At 43.6% G+C, this 20185-nt stretch overlaps 1 protein-coding gene across 7 annotated transcripts in view; it reads right to left on the minus strand.

The window, feature by feature from the left end:
* The window catches only part of Ebf1 (EBF transcription factor 1), a 397327-nt gene that overhangs the window by 20578 nt on the left and 356564 nt on the right, over positions 1-20185 (minus strand). For all 7 annotated transcript variants that reach the window (XM_085829017.1, XM_021175730.3, XM_021175728.3 and 4 more), the window contains one exon: positions 13425-13513. In XM_085829017.1, coding sequence (XP_085685143.1) covers positions 13425-13513 — 89 coding nt within the window. The remainder of the gene's footprint in view (positions 1-13424; positions 13514-20185) is intronic.

Consider the following 20185-nt stretch of genomic DNA (forward strand, 5'->3'; position numbering starts at 1 on the left):
CTTAACAATACCTCTCACTCCCCCAGAGACTGAACTTAGCAACAGTAGAGAAAGTGACAGAACAACTCAACTAGTCTTCATGCAGCACCTCTCTAAAGCTACTGTTCATAACACCGTTCGGCAAATGAAGAAATGAAGACTGAGAGGTCAGCTAGTTTTCTTTGAGTGTACACAGCTGAGGAGTGACTGAGCAGGGGTTCAGACCTGCCACACTTACAAACCTGAGACCTTCACAACTATGTTAATCAATCAGTGATTATTCCAGCTTTACTGATGCTCCAGTCATTTAGCTCTTTCCTCTCAAAAATGATGTTGACCATACCACCTGGACCTGCATAGAGTAGAAAATTATTTTGCTCTGGTCTGAAAGACATCTGCCTTCCTTGTCCACTGCTAGATGCTATACAATAGACAATAGACTCTTTGAGGCCCTGGGATCATCTAATTCACTTTTTAAGCTCCTAAAGCAATGCTCAGTAAAATACAGGATCAGAGAAAATTCCTGGGGAGGAGTCCACTATAAGATTTCATTACCGATCTTCTCAGAGTGACATTTAATTCATATTAACACACCAGTGATATATTTACTGAAATTCATAAAAGGACAAGAGTGAAATTTGGTATTCCATATGATGACTTTCTTAATCCAATGTGTAAATTCCCAAAGGTTGAATTCTGACCACTGTATTTTTTTAACATCACTTTTTCTCTCTTATGAATTTGCTCTTTCATGCCTGCCAGCTTGTGCTTACATTTTTAATGTTGTGGCTAATAGAATAACTCATATTAGGACAACTATCTCAGGTAATAGGCATCTAGCAACATGAGTCTGGTCTTAGTACATATCGGCTTGTTATTAGCTATACTCGCAAGCCCTTAGAAGATACATATTTCTTTGCACACTCACAGCTAGCCACTGCAGTGACCTGGAATGTCATCTCAAGTGTGTAGATACAGCCAGCTCATTGTTCCTTTCATTTCATGACAGTGAAATCACTAGCAATTTTCTCCCTTCCATGGGAATCTTTTCTTTATCATTTGGCCTCAAAGGTATGAAGGCTGTGCAACTATACACACACTCACTTGCAAATGTAGCTCGACAATTTGAGTCATACAACCCATCAGTGAAAGGGGAGGTGGCCTGAACTTACTTTCCTTCACAGTACATGTAAGTCACCTTCCTGAGCTAAGGTATAACCACTCATTAACCCAGATATTTTAAAGTTTCCAAATAAGGAATGCACTGGTCACTAGCACCTCTTCCACGACCTCAGTCAGGAGATTAACATTTTGAGGGAGGCAGAAGACAACAGAAAAGAAGCATAACAGACTTCAGTGACTACAACAAATTGATTAATGTGATTCCTGAAGAAAAGAAAACGCTCAGTAATTTCCTGTCACCCCACATCCCTCTGAAACCCCCTAATACCAATCCCCTTTCTCTTATCAGGGAACTCAGAGTGCAATGGGCCAGATCCCAGCAATATCAAATGAAACAGAGGAGCAGGGATCACTCCTGCCTTGGGACTGATCAGCATCTATTAAGGAAATCAGCACTGACTGCCGACTTTATAGTAGGGACCAGATTTTGTCCAGCTCACTAGATTTGTGGGTGCTGGCTCTTTTTCTTTTTGCTTCAGAAAGCCCGGGTGACGTTATTGATTGCAAAGCCCCAACAGTGAAAATGCTGATTAGAAGTTTTCAGGATCTTTCTCCCCACCATGCTGAACGCATCAAGCTATAAACAGCAGTCGTATCGAGATGGGTTTCTTTGGAGTAGAGGTTTATATCCTAACTTCCTCTATGTTTATTTGGCCAAATGGAAAATTCCACAATGGGAGACTCTGCGTTCTAAAAATTCAGAATAATGAGGCCAGCGAGGAGACGGGTGAGACAGACCAAAACAACATTTGGGCACTGCTCAGTTCCCTATCCTCAGAGAGACATTCCCCACATTTTTTCATTTTTCTTGCAATATGAAACTTCTTGAAAGAGAGTTTCCCGCACATCATTAGAGGCCCTTGGTGTCACACTTTAACACTCTTCACTCAGAAGCCCTGTGACTGCAAAGAGTCACTTACATTTAGCATGGATATAATTAAGCATGTTTCTGTTGAAAGGGGCACTCTCATTATGGCTAAGGACCACTTTAGAGTAAATTGAAATGGAAAGGAATAGCACAGAGGAGGTGGAGGTAGCAAGTGGATATTTCCAGGGACGCATAAAATGCCAAATGTGTAACAATTAGATTTTACAGCTTTGCACTCTAAAGACTTCAGAGTGTTTTATTATATAAGGAGACTCAGCTGGGGCTGGGGAGATGGCTCAGTCAGGAAAGAGCTTGCCTCACCAGCATAAGGACCCGAGTTCAATCCCCAAGCTCTTCGTGAGCCAGGTGTAGTTTTGTGTGCTTGTAACCCTAGAGCTTGGACAGCAGAGCATAGATCCTTGGGGCTCTCTGGTCAACCAGCATAGCTAACGGAGGAGCGGAGAATTCAGTGAGAGACCTTGTCTGAAAAAAAAAAAACACTTGGAAAGTGAAGAATACACTGACCATCACCTTTTGGCCTTCATAGGTAACATGTACATATGCAACCACACACACACATACACACACACACACCACACACCACACACACACATACACACACACACAACACACACACACAACACACACACACATTTTTCTTCCAAATAAATACATACATACATACATACATACATACATACATACATACATACATACACACACACATACATATATTTTTACTCACCTACACCTATGGCTACCCTACAGAATACTTTGGTCCATTAACTTGTTTATCACCTTAAAAAGCAATACAATTTAAATTCTAAAATCTGTGTCCATTTGCATAATAAAACCATTAAATATTTTTTAATCTGTGTGTATGTGTGTGTGTGTGTGTGTGTGTGTGTGTGTTTGTATGTGAAGAGGGCATCAGATCCTCTGAAGTAGCTGTGTGCTACCTGATGTCAGGGCTGAAAATCAAACTTTGGCCCCTGGAAGAGTCAGACATTCTTGACCATTGTACCATCTCTCAAGTCTCCAAAGCGTTATGTATTTCAAAGGTCTATTGTTACTACTACCAGGGTACAAGCACCCTACTATAGAGAACACACAGGAGAGACTTGTGATTATATTTTGACTTTTTTGTTGAGTTTGTGTTCACATTAGATGGTAGGTCTCTTACTTCCCAAAGGTCCGATTATGTGTTGTCGCCCAGTGGGACTGAAGACATACATACCAGAAAGCTTGCTTGTTACAGTCAGGGGTGTAGGAGCCTTCTGAACAATGTGAGATTAAAATCTGTTGTAAGCTAACATGTCTGGATCCACGTAAGACATCCTAACTTACATGATTGACTTTTACAGTGGAAAGAAAAGGGCTGTTTTCCAGCAGCTGTTATTGCCTCAATGGGGGGAAAAAAATCAATGAAACTGAAATGAACAAGAGATTTTGTCTGAGCTGCAGTTAATACCACTGAAGAGCTATGGATATTAAAAGGTCAACAAATAAATTAGCCAGAGTGTTATGAAATGAATGATTTGGCTTATAATTTTATTGAGTGAAAATTGTTCCCTGCCTATTAGACCAGGTAATTTTTATCTGGTGCCTCAATGACTGTTCCATAAGCAATAATACAGTTGTAAGAGCTACCGGTTCGATCGTGTGACCTCTGAGAAGCTAGCCAGGACAGCCGCCTTCCCGATGATGGATAACGTAGCTTGGTCTCCAGGAGGTGCCAGGCCTCCCTTCCTGCAAGGGATCTCATAAAAGAAACATTACAACTTGATTCATTTTACCAAAATGTTCGACTTTTCGGGTGTCAGCAGTTACGTGTAAATTGTGAAACCGGGCATTCCTGGGAAGAGTAGCAACAATGGTTTCCCTCCTCTTTTTTTTTTGTCTCTGAGCTTTCTCTTCTAAATGGTGTCATGGTAATTGGTGAATGGGAGCCTGGGGTGCTTCCTGCCGCACACACAGTGAAGAATGGTATCTGTGCCCTTGTGGATGTGACCCGCTCTGAGGTACAAAGCTGAACCTGGCAACCCCTAGCTGCCTCTTCTCATTGCGATTCATTGTGCTGGTTTAAGACCAACGCTCTGGGTTAGGTCCTGCCGAGTGGCCTTGGAAATCGACTTTCTGATCAGGATAAAAGGCTCTGCTGAAAGAGAAAACTCTGGACAGAGATGCCTTTTTCAGGGGTAGGTTGTAAAGTGAGCACACGAAACAAAAGCTGCCTAGAGTCAAAATTACCCTTGAAAATCTTTTAAGTCACCTTTAAGTCACCAAGGCTGAGGCTTTTAGAGACGCGCGCGTGCACACACACACACACACAGACACACACAAGCCAAATATTATTTCTGTCTCTCTTTGTCTTTGGGCCCTGTCTTCCCTTCCCTTAGGGCAAGATGAAATTAATATGTAGCTTACGAAGAGGCCTTGGAATGTGAGCAGATGATATGCTTGTCACATGTGCATATGAAGTGTATGTATGTGGATGTGTGTGCAAAATGCATGTGTGTTTACATGTATGTTAAACTTAAGTGGTAGATAAGAATACAGTTCATTTTGGTTTTGTTAAGTTATTGAACAATACTGGCTATTATATGTATATCTGGGTGAATGATATCTGTGAGGTATATTTCCTGAGGTTTAAGGGATAATTTTGAGTACAATCTTCTGTCAAAATCCAGTACCTTGGGCTGGAAATATGGCTTGCTTTGTAGAGTTCTTGTCTAGCATGCATAAAACCTTGGGTTTGGACCGCAACAGTGCATATAACTGGGTACAATGGTATATATCTCTAATCTCAAAATTCAGAGGCAAATGCAGGAAGCTCAAAAGTTAAAGACCATTTTTGACTATTTGAGGCAAGCCCGGGATATATGATACCCTGTCTCCAAAATATTAAAAATAAACCAATTAATTAAAAAGAGAAAAATCCAGCAGTTTGCAAGGTGGAGACATGGCCCCAAGGTTAAGAGTGGGCACCGCTCATGGAAAAGACAGAATTTCAATGTCTGGCAACCATGTGGGTGACTTACTACCAACTCAACAGCTTTAGCTCCAGGAGATCCAACTCCTCCAGCCTTATGGGCATCTGTATTCACTTGGATACACACATGCAAGCATGTACATGTGAAAGGATGTACATATATATGTGTACACACATGTGTGCACACACACACACTAAATCTTTTATAAACACCCAGTGATTCTAGACTACTGGAAACTCAGCACTTGTTCCTCCAATGCTTAACTGCAATGTTACTCAGGGCTGAAGGTGGTGATCAAGAATTCTTACCTTGCCCGCGAGTGCTCCTATGATTTGAGCCTTGAAGAGGATCCCTAGTGGCTGGAAGATGGAAATGGCTTTACCCCTTCCTCCTCCTTTTCTTATATGGGGGATGTGTATGAGGTAGGTTAAACTAAATTTCCTTCTTCAAGAGCTCAGTGGTCAAAGAGCACCTGAGAGAATTCTAGGCTTCAGCTGGTGGGTAACTATTGCTATGAGCTCCAACCACGCAGACTGAACAGCCAAACACAACGAGTTCTCTCTCTCTCTCTCTCTCTCTCTCTCTCTCTCTCTCTCTCTCTCTCTCTCTCTCTCTCTCTCTCTCTCTCTGGATGCTCTGTGTGGGTCTCTAATTCTTGCTACCATTTTCACCTAGCTCGGCCATTTGTGAGCTAACCTTGGTCAATGCTACCACATCTCTCCTCCACCCAATTGAGGTGAGGGATTTTGAAACTCGCCTCTCTTTAGAATTCCATTTAATACCTTTCTAGAGTCGGTGCTTAGGGACCCAGGCACTAGATCTAAAGTTCAATGGGATTGGCTCAAATCCATACTGTGCTACTTATAAGTAGGGTGAACACATGCCTCTGTATCCTTCTCTATAAAACAGGGCGATGCCAGCAGCTGCTCCAACCAGTCGTACCCAGTGAGTGCCTACCAAGCCAACAATATTGACAATCCCCACTTCTTTTACAGATCACTGTGGCAAAGTACGGGCATTCTTGTACTCTAGGGTCTTGTGATTGGGATGGAATCAAGTCTGTAAAACACAGAAGGCAACTGTGGCAGACCAATGTTGAGATAGTATGGAAAGGTGGGGAGCCTCTGCTCTCTGACTGCTCAAGCTGCAATCTGAAGCCTCGGCTTTGTCCTATGTAAGCCACCGCCTGAGCGCCACATTACTTTTCTCTCGGGCTCTGCCTGCTCATCCCGGGAAGGGATATACACCAGTAAGAAGCAGAAAATTAGATTGTAAGATAAGTTGGCAAAAGATGAAAATCATCTAAACAAGTAAAATTACTATTTTGTGAGGCTCCTGTGACATATCGGTGGAGTTACAAGTAATTTTTTTTTAATTGCACACATGAGTGTATGTGTATGCACACAGATATTGGTATGCATGTGCTGCAGTATGTGTATATGTGTCTTTCTCCATTACCCCCCACTTTATTTATGGAAGGGTCCCTTGCTGACCCTGAAGCTTGCCAAATGGCTGCTGTAGCTAGCCGAGGGTCCCAGGGGTCCCTTATCTTTGTCTCCTGAGTATGAGGTAATGGGCAGACAACCTGCCTGGCTTCTTTAAGCAAACTCAGTATGCAGACTTGTACAGCAAGTGCTAGGTCATCTCTGCAGCCCACTGCAACCTCTTTCTCTACATAAAGTAAGCGCAGGCACATACGTGTGGGCACAGGCATGCATTCACATAGAACTTCAGCAGTACCCTGATCTAGGCTCAGCTCCCAAGATAAGAGGACACAGAGTCTGAAGGAAAGCCAAGTTCCTGAGCTAAGCACGTTGTCAAAATGGGAAGACGGAATGTGCCTCTAAGTTTTCTGGCAGATGAAGGGGGCGGGGGGTGGATGGCATTCCGTAGTTTGTGCTTTGCTACAGACAAGAGAATGCACACAGGATGTTTCTTGGACCCAAACTCAAGGGTGCTTTTCCCCCTCTGAGGACCAGATAGGCCATAAGACTGGCATTTGTTTCTGTGCTTTTGATTAAGTAAGGTTACTTGTGTTTCCAGATGCAATGCTAATAAAGCTCCCTTAAGTAAACAAATGAAGGGAATGGAAGAGGGAGAGGGAGAGCTGACAGAGCCAGCAGAACAGGAAGACACTGGCTTTTCTTTTACCAAACTCTTTAAGTTGCCCCCTTCCTGCAAGAAGGCAATGTGGTTATGCAAAGATTTCTTATTTGTATTTTCACTGATGCAACTGTGAGTTTTGAATTACTGATAGTCTGTGCATAAAGACTAAGACAATAAAAGCACAATTAGAATACATTGTACACAGCCAGCCCCAGCTTTATTTTGGCTCCAGCTCTGTATGTATGATAAATCGCTAAACACGAATGCTCTTTGGGGAGGGTGATTTTGGGGTCTCATCTCTCCATGAAGCAAAAATCACCAAGTGCTTGTGACTAGAATCTGAATTTCAATTTTGCAAGTGTACAGTTGAACTGAATAATCTTTGGCACAATGCAGTGCACAACTGAGCCACTAAATGGCTGATTTACTAAATTATTATTAGATGAGCCCTTGCTGTTCCAAATGAAAGTGCAGTCACTGACTTCCTCCATGGTGAGTTCAAATTGTTCTGTGTTTAAATATTCAGCATGAGGCTAATGTGAACTGATGAAATGAGACTATAAACATTCACTTTCGATACAAAGAGAGCGGCAGAGAGGCGGTGCATCACAAAGCCTTTGGAGGTGAGAATGATTCCCACTTTAGGATGTGGCTGACAACGTCCATTTACTTTAAGGTACTCTTAATTAGCCCAGCATTTGAAATGACTGATTCCTGCGTTCAAAAAGAGCAGCTTCATGGGGTCTGAGAGTTTCAAATGGCAATGAAGGAGAGACTCCCACGAAGCCTCAGTGAGCCCAAACCTAGACTGGCATCCCTGGCCCATGGCTGGCTGGCTCCCCAGTACCAGTAGAGTCATGTGTCTATTTGAGCAACTATAGTGTTTGACACTCAGTGTGTGTTTTTTTTTTTAGATTCATCCAAAGGGTCTATGGTCCTTGTGCCCTGTGATCCAACCCCTCTACACTGCATCCCCAGGACAAGCCATATTTTACTCCATGGTGCTATAGACACATAGCCACACTCTCACCAGCTCCCTTACTGACACCTGCTGGAATCAACAACCACCTTCGTAAACCTTTGGGTAAATTGAAGCTCTCCTGTCTCGTGTCCCTTCTGAGGCCAGTTATAGGCAAGCACTTAAAATATTGTGATCACTTACAGCAGATTAGAATTTTTTATTGGCGCCGTGTTGCCATAACAACACGAAGACAGCAGATGACTTAAGCTAGGCTTGCAAAGCACAAGGCTGCTCATCTGGCAGTTAAAATGAATACAGTTCATTTCACAAGTTTCCCATATGGACTCTTAGTATATGGTAATGAGGAGACCATATGGTGAGAGAAAATGCTCTGTGAACAATCAGGATCCAATGGTTGAGTGGGAAGTTGGGAGAGATAGCCGAGTGAGAGATTCTGGTGTGCTCTAGAGGGGTTCGAGGTTTGGCTGGGGTTTTGGGGGGGAATGACTGTTTCCCATAGGGGTTTTGAGTTTCTTAATCCACTCCTTAATATGTCGGCTGTGTGAAATGACAAACATCTTGCAAATTTTGCAATATCATCCATCACAGACTGTCAGCAGTGTTTGCAGATCTGACTTGCAAGATCCTTTCAGTGTGTTGTTCTTAAAAGGCAACAGTACCAAGTTTTTAGACAAAGTGCAGGAGAATTTAAGCGCTTCTGACAAGCTGAGACATTAGCAGTAATGATTTTAAAAACACTCACATCTTTTGCCTGCATGTTTAGCTGTAAATAATGCTAGAATATATAAAAGCTTTAAAGGAAAAATGTAATAAATACTTTTTATCATGTTTCATAAGGAATGAAAAATGCCGGCAGCCATGTCTATGGCTGTCTATCCATGCAAATGTATGGAGATGGATGGCCCCTACTCCCTTCACTACCAACCAGAGGAGAACCTGGGCAGACAGTTTGAGCAAGACTGTACAGTCAATCCTGTACTATCCATGCTTCATAAAAGATGAATATAAATGCATTAGTTAGACACGGTGAGGTAAATTAGAAGGTCAGGCAGGGCTGGGAGGGCTGAAAAATCACACAAGCAATGAGTGTAATTACTCTTTCTTAAGTCTATTAAGTGCTGTTGTTCTATCAAGGCTCTGGGGTATAGGACACGAAGAACAAGATAAAGTAATGTGTATTTATGACTCCCACTGGATCAATTTACCAGATATTTTCAGCTCCATAAAGCAAAATACACAAATGTGGCCTTTGTTGCTTTTCCCAAACTGCTTGATTTTCTCTATAAGGGAGGCTGGATCTTGTAATCAAACAGTATTTACTTGGTACAGATTTCCTCACCAGCCTCTCTCAATGAAGGAAGAAAGAAAAGCTACTGAGAATCTGAGGGGGGTGGGCAGAAGATACTGATGAGGGAGAGGAAGCAGGAGGTAATTGCCTTCAGGCAGACATATTTGAGTTTTGAATAACCAGATCTGAAGGAACAGTGGAATGTTAACATACTGGACACAGGGAGGGTTTTGAACTCATAGACCCAAGTTCAAGTTTGAGCTTTCTCACTTGCTGGCACTGATGTCATAGCAAGTCAGCAGACAGATCATCTCCAGGGGCTCAGCCTAAATGCCTCTCCTGTGGAATGTGAGATGTATGTCATGCAGAGATTAGTGTCCCCACTTACTGGAGACTCTCCAGCTGCCTGGAACTTCTCTTTGCATGCATTATCTCCTTAGTTCCTAGCAGCACTGTGAAACAGCTGTTCCACAGAGGAGGAACCTGAGGCTTCAGACTTCCATGCACAAGGCCTGGGTTTGCCTTCCAAGCTCCTTGTGTATCTGGCTGGCATGCTGGCTCACTTGGCCTCTCTGCTCTGCAGCGACGCCACCAAGCAGAGCTAGACTTGCAATAGGCGTGAAACACACAATCCTGGCTTCCCAAGAGTCATATAGCCAATGTGCAGGATGGCTCAAGGCCTGCTTGTGCTGCCTGTGGAATGAAGCTCACAGGCTGCGGTTAGCAAACTATCAAAAACTTTACACACACACACAAATGGAGACACTACTTAAGGAGTTCAAAGCTGAAGGAGCTCCTTGCTCAAAGTTTGTGTTGAATCATCAGAAGCAATTAGCATCTCAGCTTCATTGGCCAGGGTCCTCATCCCCCTCCCCACCTCTCCTTTATAAGAACTCAAGCTGGACCCCAAAGTCAGGTTTCTCCTGTCGGAGAAATTCCCAAAGTTATATGGACCCAGAGATGAAGGTTCATTCATCAGGGAGACAGGATAGAATACTATGTATGTTTTAAGGACCTTGGCCTGCTCTTCTCTGTGTGCAAATGAAAGAAATAAAAGCCCTAACCAGAGAGGGTTGGTGTAATTATAGTGCCTCTCAGAGATGAAATGATTTACAAAGGGTCTGCTCCCTCCTCTTTCCCTGTTTGGTAAGTGGGGAAGATGAGGAAACTATGTCTGTTTTCCCAACTTCTTTCAAAAGAGGGGATCCAGTAAAACAAAGCAAGTCCTTCTCTTTTGAAAAAGTGCAAGCCTATATACAAAGGCATATTATTATGGAAAGCTGTCTGCGTGGTCTTTGGAGCAGTTTCATTTGACAGAATATGTGGGTGGTTGTATGAATCTAGCTTTGTCTATTCACAAACACATGGGTTTAATAAAGTGGGGTTTGTTTTTTAAGGTGTGTGGTCCGCAGTTCACTGAAGCACCCCTGTTTGACAAACACTGGCCAAGAGTCTGAGGAAGGCAGAGGCCCTTCCTAAGGCCCTAACAATGGAGAGTAGGAGTATAAATCTCTCTCAAGTCCACAGGAATACCTTGTGCTGGCTCCATCCGCCACTTCCTGACCCTGCCCTTGAACCCTTGCTCCACCTTAACACTCAGAGCCAAGAGGACAGCCAGTCTGCCCTGAGTCACAGGGAGAGCTTCCTGGGGTGGGCTCTTCTGGCCACAGTCCTTCCACAGTTGGAGGAGCTGGAAGCGAGCTGCAGTGTTTCCTTAACACACACATAGCCATTGTGTCCCTGATTGCCCCTCCCAAATCCAGGAAGAAAAGGTTCAGTGGTTCACCCAAAGTCCCCTGGGGACAAAGTGGCATGTGCCTGAGTTAGGTATCCAACAGTTTAAAATTTAATGGGCAACGTAAAAGTGCCTTTAAGTATAAGTAAACAAAACTCTACCTTATACTCTGATTTCTCTCCTATCCTTATTTTTAAAAAAGCAAAAATGAAAATACTGCTGGGCTTAGCTAGATCTCAACCATTTAACTAGATTTGGCTCCTATTTCCATCCTTCTGTAATTCTGCTGTCCCCATTTTGTAGATGAAAAAACTGAGGCACAGGGGGTAGAGCATATATTTAATTGCTCAGGGGATGGGGTTTACTGCTCTCACTTGTATTCAACTGACATAAAAACCAGGGTTTTGTAACCTTATGTGCTAAGGGACAGGAGAAAGCAGGAAGTATCACTGCTTCCACATGACAAATGGGGAAACTGAGGCAAGTACAGGTTAGGAAGGCTTTCAACACAGGTCATATGGCTAACAAGTGACTGAGGACTAGGTTCTAATTGGTCCAATCTGAACTTTCAGGCTGCACTCTCAACTCTAGAGAGCCTAGGGATGAATGCTAACCTAAAATCTAGATGAAAGTGACATCACTACCTAAAGGAGAGTGGCAGAAAAAGTTGTTATTGTACCCGTGTCTCGGTTCTATCGTACAAAGACTATGGTCAGCTCTCTATGTGGGCACACATCATGTCTATCACTGTTTACACGTTATCAGAGTGCTGCACGGGAAAAGTACAGAAGTCATCTTCCTGCTGGACAGAGGGACCTAAAGTTCAGTCTTTCCTCAGGACACCTATGCCCTGGAAAGATGTCACTGCCCAGTGTCACTCATAGGCTGTTTCACAGTGAACCAAAAATAAGACAGGATAGAGGAAACAAGGCAGAGGCCCTTTAAAGACAGTGAGGTAAACATGACCATATTCCCTTCCCTAGAAAGAAGTACATTTTAGACCTTTCAGTATGAACTGCATTTCAATGGAAGTGGGATGACTCTGAGAAACTAGAAGCTGTGTTCTTTCTCTATGGTCAAAGTACAAGACAGGCATGTCTGCCTGTCACAGTCCCTCCTCTCATCAGCATTGGTGGGTATCATACCCACTCACCCTGTTCTTCATCTCGATGCATAGCCCTAGGGGACAACAACAGGGTAGACAGAACCTTCTCAGACAGGAGGCTCTGCCTACAAGTACAGCCCCATACAGGGAGAATTTGACCATGTCCTTGTCCTTTGAAGAGGTCCTGGGCTAAGAAGGATACTGGCTTTCGTTTTTTAAATCATTTCATGAAGACATACAGATCTAGACATTACACACCTGTAGACTGTAGTGAGGAGAGGACCTCTCATCCATTCAGTTAAGGTGATGGCATTAGACCATGTCATAAATAAAACATAGTTTTGCTGTCAATTAGTCATAACAGCTAGCCTGGCTCTGTACTCTGAACCTCTTTAATTATTGTCTCTGTTGAGGCCTCATAAGACTTTGCAGGAACCTCTGTTTGGTGCATCTCCCGTTTTCAGACATGATTAGTGGTGGCTGACTCCCCCTCCCATGCAAACCCCTGGTCTCTTAGGTCCACTGTTGGGATTACCCCCAAAGCAGCCACACCAAGACTCAATCGCCCATTTCTGCATTGACAACAGCAAGATTGTTATCTTGATCCTTCCATTTTATCGCTCACATCTTTGGATTTAATTTTTTAAGTAAGGAAGATGTTTTATCAGAAAAGATGTCTTATTTGACCAAAGCATCTCCATCTATTTTCTTTCCAGCTCTTTCTACCAGATCTACCAATACATTTTGCTTTGAGCTCTTTTGAGCAGATAAAATCCAGAGTCCCCTTTCTTTTTGAGAATCAATATGCCACACTGATAGTAATCTAGACACAAGCTGAGTAAATGTAAATCTCAGCAAGGTACATGCTGTGTGACCTTGGGCAAATTGTCTGACCTCTCTCTGCTTGGTTCTTTTCTTTCCTACAATACTAGTGAAAGTAGTACCAACATCCAGAGTTTCGGAAATTGTAAGGTAATATATACATGAAAATATGCACACCAGTGCCTATCCCAACGCGCCTGCTACTTTTATCATCACACACAATGTACCAAGATGAGTTGGTTATCTATGAATTATTTTTTGTCTTGTCCAAGAGGGTATTTTGCCGTTCTCAAATCCAACTTTCTAGAAACCATGTCCCGGGGTGGGTGGGTGGGGTGTGAGGGGTGGGGGTGGGGATTCTGACCTTCGGCAAGCGCTCTGGGTCACCAGGATGCCGAGGAATGACCTTCTGTAACCTCTGGAAGCCGTAGTCGATGGTGGGTTCATTGAGTGCTGTAAGGAAAAAGTCACAAGGTTTAAACATTTCAGGAACTGAAGCATGATTTTCAGCACAGATGGTGCAGATATAACTCTTAACATTTAATAGATACTCCAGTCTCTCATGGCCTTTCCACCATCTATTTCGTTTACTATGAAGGGACTGGCCCTCTTGAAGAAACAGTGGAAGGCAGAGAAGAGGGTTTCAGAACACAGCCCCTAGGGCCAAATTCTACATCGTTAATATAATCCTCAGTAAAAAGTAAAGTGAAACTTGTCACAAGGTTTTTGGATTCACCCCATTGCAGAAAGCTGGGGAAAAAGTCAAGAGCTTCTCTGTACATTTGAAGTAACAGCAGACTACACTGATCTGCATAAAGTCTCCTTGAGAGCTCAGTCGATCTAATATCTCAGCATTTTCTATGCAATGAAGATAGTGGTGGGCAGAGTGGAGTAAGAGTCCTGTCTCCTACACCATGGAGAACATCTGCAGAGACAAGCACTAAACAGGCCCTGGACTCAGAACCTTCCCATCTTAAGCAAGAGACCCACTCACAGCAATATTATTTGAAAAAGACCAAGCTCTGTAGAGTATTAGGGTAGCCTAGATGAGTCTCTAAGAATGATTTACTAAAAGACTCTGAGCCCAACTGTAATAATAACATTCGGAGACAATGGACCTCATTGTGTCCTATTGGACACACTCCCTTAAGCTAGACCAAATAGAAACTAGAGTCTATGCTATCACTTTCAGAATTCCTTCCTAGCATACAAACCATTTTGAGCCTATCTAGTCTGAGAAGGCATGAAAGATGGCGAGACCCTCCTCTACCCATAGACCCAGTACCCAAAGCCATAAGTAGGCAGTAGGAATTTATTTTATTTTATTGTGCAATTGCTTTTCTTTTCTAGTTGAACTAAGGCATTTCACTGCATATTTTCTTCCTTGCTGAATAAAAAGACAGTCTCTGAAACCCTACCATTTTATCTATACATTAAAAAAAAAAACAAGTTGCCACATTCTTTACTTAAAATGCATTTCCATTAACCTAAATTCTAAAAGTAAGATTCGTACTAACTTTAAAAAACTGTATTAAATTCAAATAGGTCCCAAGGCTAATGGAAGCAATTTGTATACCAACCCAAACTGACTGGCCCACTTTTCAAAATACAGGTATGATAATCTCTTGGTTTTAAAAGGACATTTAAATTGAAAGACTGTGAATTTAGAGCATAATTATACCAATAGAACCCTTTAACTTGTCAACTTGTAAATCTAAAAGGCTATCAATCATTGCTAAAGAGGAAATAAACCTTAAAATTCCTTGATTGACAGTGCTTACTTTTTTATGTAAGAAGGGGGGGGGGGGTGTAGCTGAATAAAGTGGCCAGAAATCCATTTACAAAAGTACATTGTTTTACATAGGTTAGTAAAAAAGCCAGTAACTATTTCTCCCAAAGACACATAAATCAGGGAAGTACCTTTACTTCACTTGTATATTTTAAGGCAGAATGAACTTCAAGTAACTTTATTTAAAAGATCCCCCCCTCCCAAACTAGAGTGCCTATTGAGGTTATTAGTCGAGCTGCGTTTTCATTTTGGAAGATATAATCATTCTTGCAAATCTGAGATTTAGGTAACTTGCCCCCTCCCCCAGCCCTGCAAACAGTAAACTTTCAATCTGTCTCTTGTGGAAATTAGTGAGAATTACAGTCAGGTGCAGTGAATCTCTCTGTTTTAGTATATGAGTTGAGGCACAATATTTTTATTATTGCTTTCATTTTATGGATTCGTTCTAAGCCTTTGAGGAAAAATTCTTTCTTCACATTGGCTTAGAGAGAAAAAGTCATGGAGCTCTTTCTGCAGAGAAGGTGTTTGTTATAAAAGTTATTTAATCAAGATATGCATCAGAGAGACAGGAGTGAGTATGGGGGGTAAGTTATAGATCATTCTACCCCACCCATAATTATAATTGTCAGCAAAATGTTTAACGATAAACAGTAGCTTTACACAGTTGAGAGTATCACTCCAGTCCCTGAAAACATTATTCAAAGTCCTACAATTTTTACCTTTTCAATCTAGGCCAAGGATAACAGGAGAGGTGTGGATCCACCCACTTCCTTATTTGCATAATGGATTCCTAGTGTATCTAGAAGGCCATTCTGTTCATTGAAAAGCTTTTATACTAAGGTTGGAGGAAGATGTAATTTTTCTGGCTATAAGGCCAACTCACTGTAGAATGACTGACACTTAATATCAGCAATTAAAAGAATCAATTCAAATATCATATGGAACTAATAGCAAAAGAGCTGAGAAGTCATTCTGTTGCCATGAAGAGTAATTGGATTAGACATATTAAACTTATTACTCAAACAAAAATAAGCATCTATGCTGAGAACATAATCCATGACAGAGGAGGTATTTTAAATAGTGAGGTTTCTCACCCGGCCGGATCAGCGCCGGGGTAGCGGGAGCGCAGGGTTGCCTGACACCGCCAGCTACCCAAGACCCCCGCCGCAGGATTTTGGGACTGCTGGTGAGTGGAACACAGCTTCTGCTCCAATCCAATTGCGCGGGACCTGAGACTGCATTAGTTAGGGAAGCAGAAACCGGCCTGAGTAGGACCACAGGCCTCATCCGGCTGGATCAGCGCCGGGGTAGCGGGAGCGCAGGGTTGCCTGACACCCGCCAGCTACCCACGACCCCCGCCGCAGGATTTTGGGACTGCTGGTGAGTGGAACACAGCTTCTGCTCCAGTCCAATCACGCGGGACCTGAGACTGCTCGGGTTGGGGAGAGAGAAATCCGGCCTACATAGGGCCACAACCCTCTTCCGGTCAGAAAAGCACCAGGGCAGCTGGGGCGCAGGGTCTGCTGACACTCGCCAGCTACCCACAACACCCACCACAGGATCTTAAGACTTCTGGTGAGTGGAGCACAGCTTCTGCTCCAATCCAATTGCGTGGGACCTGAGACTGCATTAGTTAGGGAAGCAGAAACCGGCCTGAGTAGGACCACAGGCCCCATCCGGCTGGATCAGCGCCAGGGTAGCGGGAGCGCAGGGTTGCCTGACACCCGCCAGCTACCCACGACCCCCGCCGCAGGATTTTGGGACTGCTGGTGAGTGGAACACAGCTTCTGCTCCAATCCAATTGCGCGGGACCTGAGACTGCATTAGTTAGGGAAGCAGAAACCGGCCTGAGTAGGGCCACAGGCCTCACCCGGCCGGATCAGCGCCGGGGTAGCGGGAGCGCAGGGTTGCCTGACACCCGCCAGCTACCCAAGACCCCCCGCCGCAGGATTTTGGGACTGCTGGTGAGTGGAACACAGCTTCTGCTCCAATCCAATTGCGCGGGACCTGAGACTGCATTAGTTAGGGAAGCAGAAACCGGCCTGAGTAGGGCCACAGGCCTCACCCGGCCGGATCAGCGCCGGGGTAGCGGGAGCGCAGGGTTGCCTGACACCCGCCAGCTACCCAAGACCCCCCGCCGCAGGATTTTGGGACTGCTGGTGAGTGGAACACAGCTTCTGCTCCAATCCAATTGCGCGGGACCTGAGACTGCATTAGTTAGGGAAGCAGAAACCGGCCTGAGTAGGGCCACAGGCCTCATCCGGCCGGATCAGCGCCGGGGTAGCGGAGCGCAGGGTTGCCTGACACCCGCCAGCTACCCACGACCCCCGCCGCAGGATTTTGGGACTGTTGGTGAGTGGAACACAGCTTCTGCTCCAATCCAATTGCGCGGGACCTGAGACTGCATTAGTTAGGGAAGCAGAAACCGGCCTGAGTAGGACCACAGGCCTCATCCGGCTGGATCAGCGCCGGGGTAGCGGGAGCGCAGGGTTGCCTGACACCCGCCAGCTACCCAAGACCCCCGCCGCAGGATTTTGGGACTGCTGGTGAGTGGAACACAGCTTCTGCTCCAGTCCAATCACGCGGGACCTGAGACTGCTCGGGTTGGGGAGAGAGAAATCCGGCCTACATAGGGCCACAACCCTCTTCCGGTCAGAAAAGCACCAGGGCAGCTGGGGCGCAGGGTCTGCTGACACTCGCCAGCTACCCACAACACCCGCCACAGGATCTTAAGACTTCTGGTGAGTGGAACACAGCTTCTGCTCCAATCCAATTGCGCGGGACCTGAGACTGCATTAGTTAGGGAAGCAGAAACCGGCCTGAGTAGGACCACAGGCCCCATCCGGCTGGATCAGCGCCAGGGTAGCGGGAGCGCAGGGTTGCCTGACACCCGCCAGCTACCCACGACCCCCGCCGCAGGATTTTGGGACTGCTGGTGAGTGGAACACAGCTTCTGCTCCAATCTTTAAATAGTGACAACGATAACAACTAACCCCAGAGATTACCAGATGGCGAAAGGTAAACGTAATAATCTTACTAACAGGAACCAAGACAACTCACCATCATCAGAACCCAGCACCCCCACTTCGCCCAGTCCAGGGCACCCCAACACACCGGAAAAGCTAGACACGGATTTAAAAGCATATCTCCTGATGATGATAGAGGACTTCAAGAAGGACTTTAATAACACACTTAAAGAAATGCAGGAGAACACTGATAAAAAGGCAGAAGACAATAAAGAGGAAGCACAAAAATCCCTTAAAGAATTGCAGGAGAACACTGCTAAAGAGTTACAAATCCTTAAAGAAAAACATGATAACATAATCAAACAGGTAGAAGTCCTTACAGAAAAACAGGAAAACACATCCAAACAGATGATGGAAATGAACAAAACCATACTAGACCTAAAAAGGGAAGTAGACACAATAAAGAAAACCCAAAATGAGGCAACACTGGAGATAGAAACCCTAGGAAAGAAATCTGGAACCATAGATACGAGCATCAGCAACAGAATACAAGAGATGGAAGAGAGAATCTCAGGTGCAGAAGACTCCATAGAGAACATCGGCACAACAATCAAGGAAAATGTAAAATGCAAAAAGATCCTAACTCAAAACATCCAAGAAATACAGGACATAATGAGAAGACCAAACCTACGGATAATAGGAGTGGATGAGAATGAAGATTTTCAACTCAAAGGACCAGCAAACATCTTCAACAAAATTATAGAAGAAAACTTCCCAAATCTAAAGAAAGAGATGCCCATGAACATACAAGAAGCCTACAGAACTCCAAATAGACTGGACCAGAAAAGAAATACCTCCCGACACATAATAATCAGAGCAACAAATGCTCTAAATAAAGATAGAATACTAAAAGCAGTAAGAGAAAAAGGCCAAGTAACATATAAAGGCAAGCCTATCAGAATTACACCAGACTTTTCACCAGAGACTATGAAAGCCAGAAGATCCTGGACGGATGTTATACAGACACTAAAAGAACACAAATTCCAGCCCAGGCTACTATACCCAGCCAAACTCTCAATTAACATAGATGGAGAAACCAAAGTATTCCACGACAAAACCAAATTCACACATTATCTCTCCACGAATCCAGCCCTTCAAAGGATAATAACAGAAAAAAACCAATACAAGGACAGGAACCACGCCCTAGAAACAACAAGAAGGTAATCCCTCAACAAACCTAAAAGAAGACAGCCACAAGAACAGAATGCCAACTTTAACATCAAAAATAACAGGAAACAACAATTACTTTTCCTTAATATCTCTTAATATCAATGGACTCAACTCCCCGATAAAAAGACATAGACTAACAAACTGGCTACACAAACAAGACCCAACATTTTGCTGCTTACAGGAAACCCATCTCAGAGAAAAGGATAGACACTACCTCAGAATGAAAGGCTGGAAAACAATTTTCCAAGCAAATGGCATGAAGAAACAAGCTGGAGTAGCCATTCTAATATCTGATAAGATTGACTTCCAACCCAAAGTCATTAAAAAAGACAGGGAGGGACACTTCATACTCATCAAAGGTAAAATCCTCCAAGAGGAACTATCAATCCTGAATATCTATGCTCCAAATACAAAGGCAGCCACATTCATTAAAGAAACTTTAGTAAAGCTCAAAGCACACATTGCACCTCATACAATAATAGTGGGAGACTTCAACACACCACTTTCACCAATGGACAGATCATGGAAACAGAAACTAAACAGGGACACAGTGAAACTAACAGAAATTATGAATCAAATGGATCTGGCCGATATCTACAGAACATTCTATCCTAAAACAAAAGGATATACCTTCTTCTCAGCACCTCATGGTACCTTCTCCAAAATTGACCACATAATTGGTCACAAAACAGGCCTCAACAGATATAAAAATATTGAAATTGTCCCATGCATCCTATCAGATCACCATGGACTAAGGCTGATCTTCAATAACAAAATAAATAATAGAAAGCCAACCTTCACGTGGAAACTGAACAACACTCTTCTCAATGATACCTTGGTCAAGGAAGGAATAAAGAAAGAAATTAAGGACTTTTTAGAGTTCAATGAAAATGAAGCCACAACATACCCAAACTTATGGGACGCAATGAAAGCATTTCTAAGAGGAAAACTCATAGCTCTGAGTGCCTCCAAAAGGAAACTAGAGAGAGCACACATTAGCAGCTTGACAACACACCTAAAAGCACTAGAACAAAAGGAAGCAAATTCACCCAAGAGGAGTAGACGGCAGGAAATAATCAAACTCAGGGGTGAAATCAACCAAGTGGAAACAAGAAAAACTATTCAAAGAATCAACCAATC

This window comes from Mus caroli, unplaced genomic scaffold, assembly GCF_978045245.1.
Source record: "Mus caroli unplaced genomic scaffold, Mus_caroli_1 scaffold_13, whole genome shotgun sequence".
NCBI classification, from domain to species: Eukaryota; Metazoa; Chordata; class Mammalia; order Rodentia; family Muridae; genus Mus; species Mus caroli.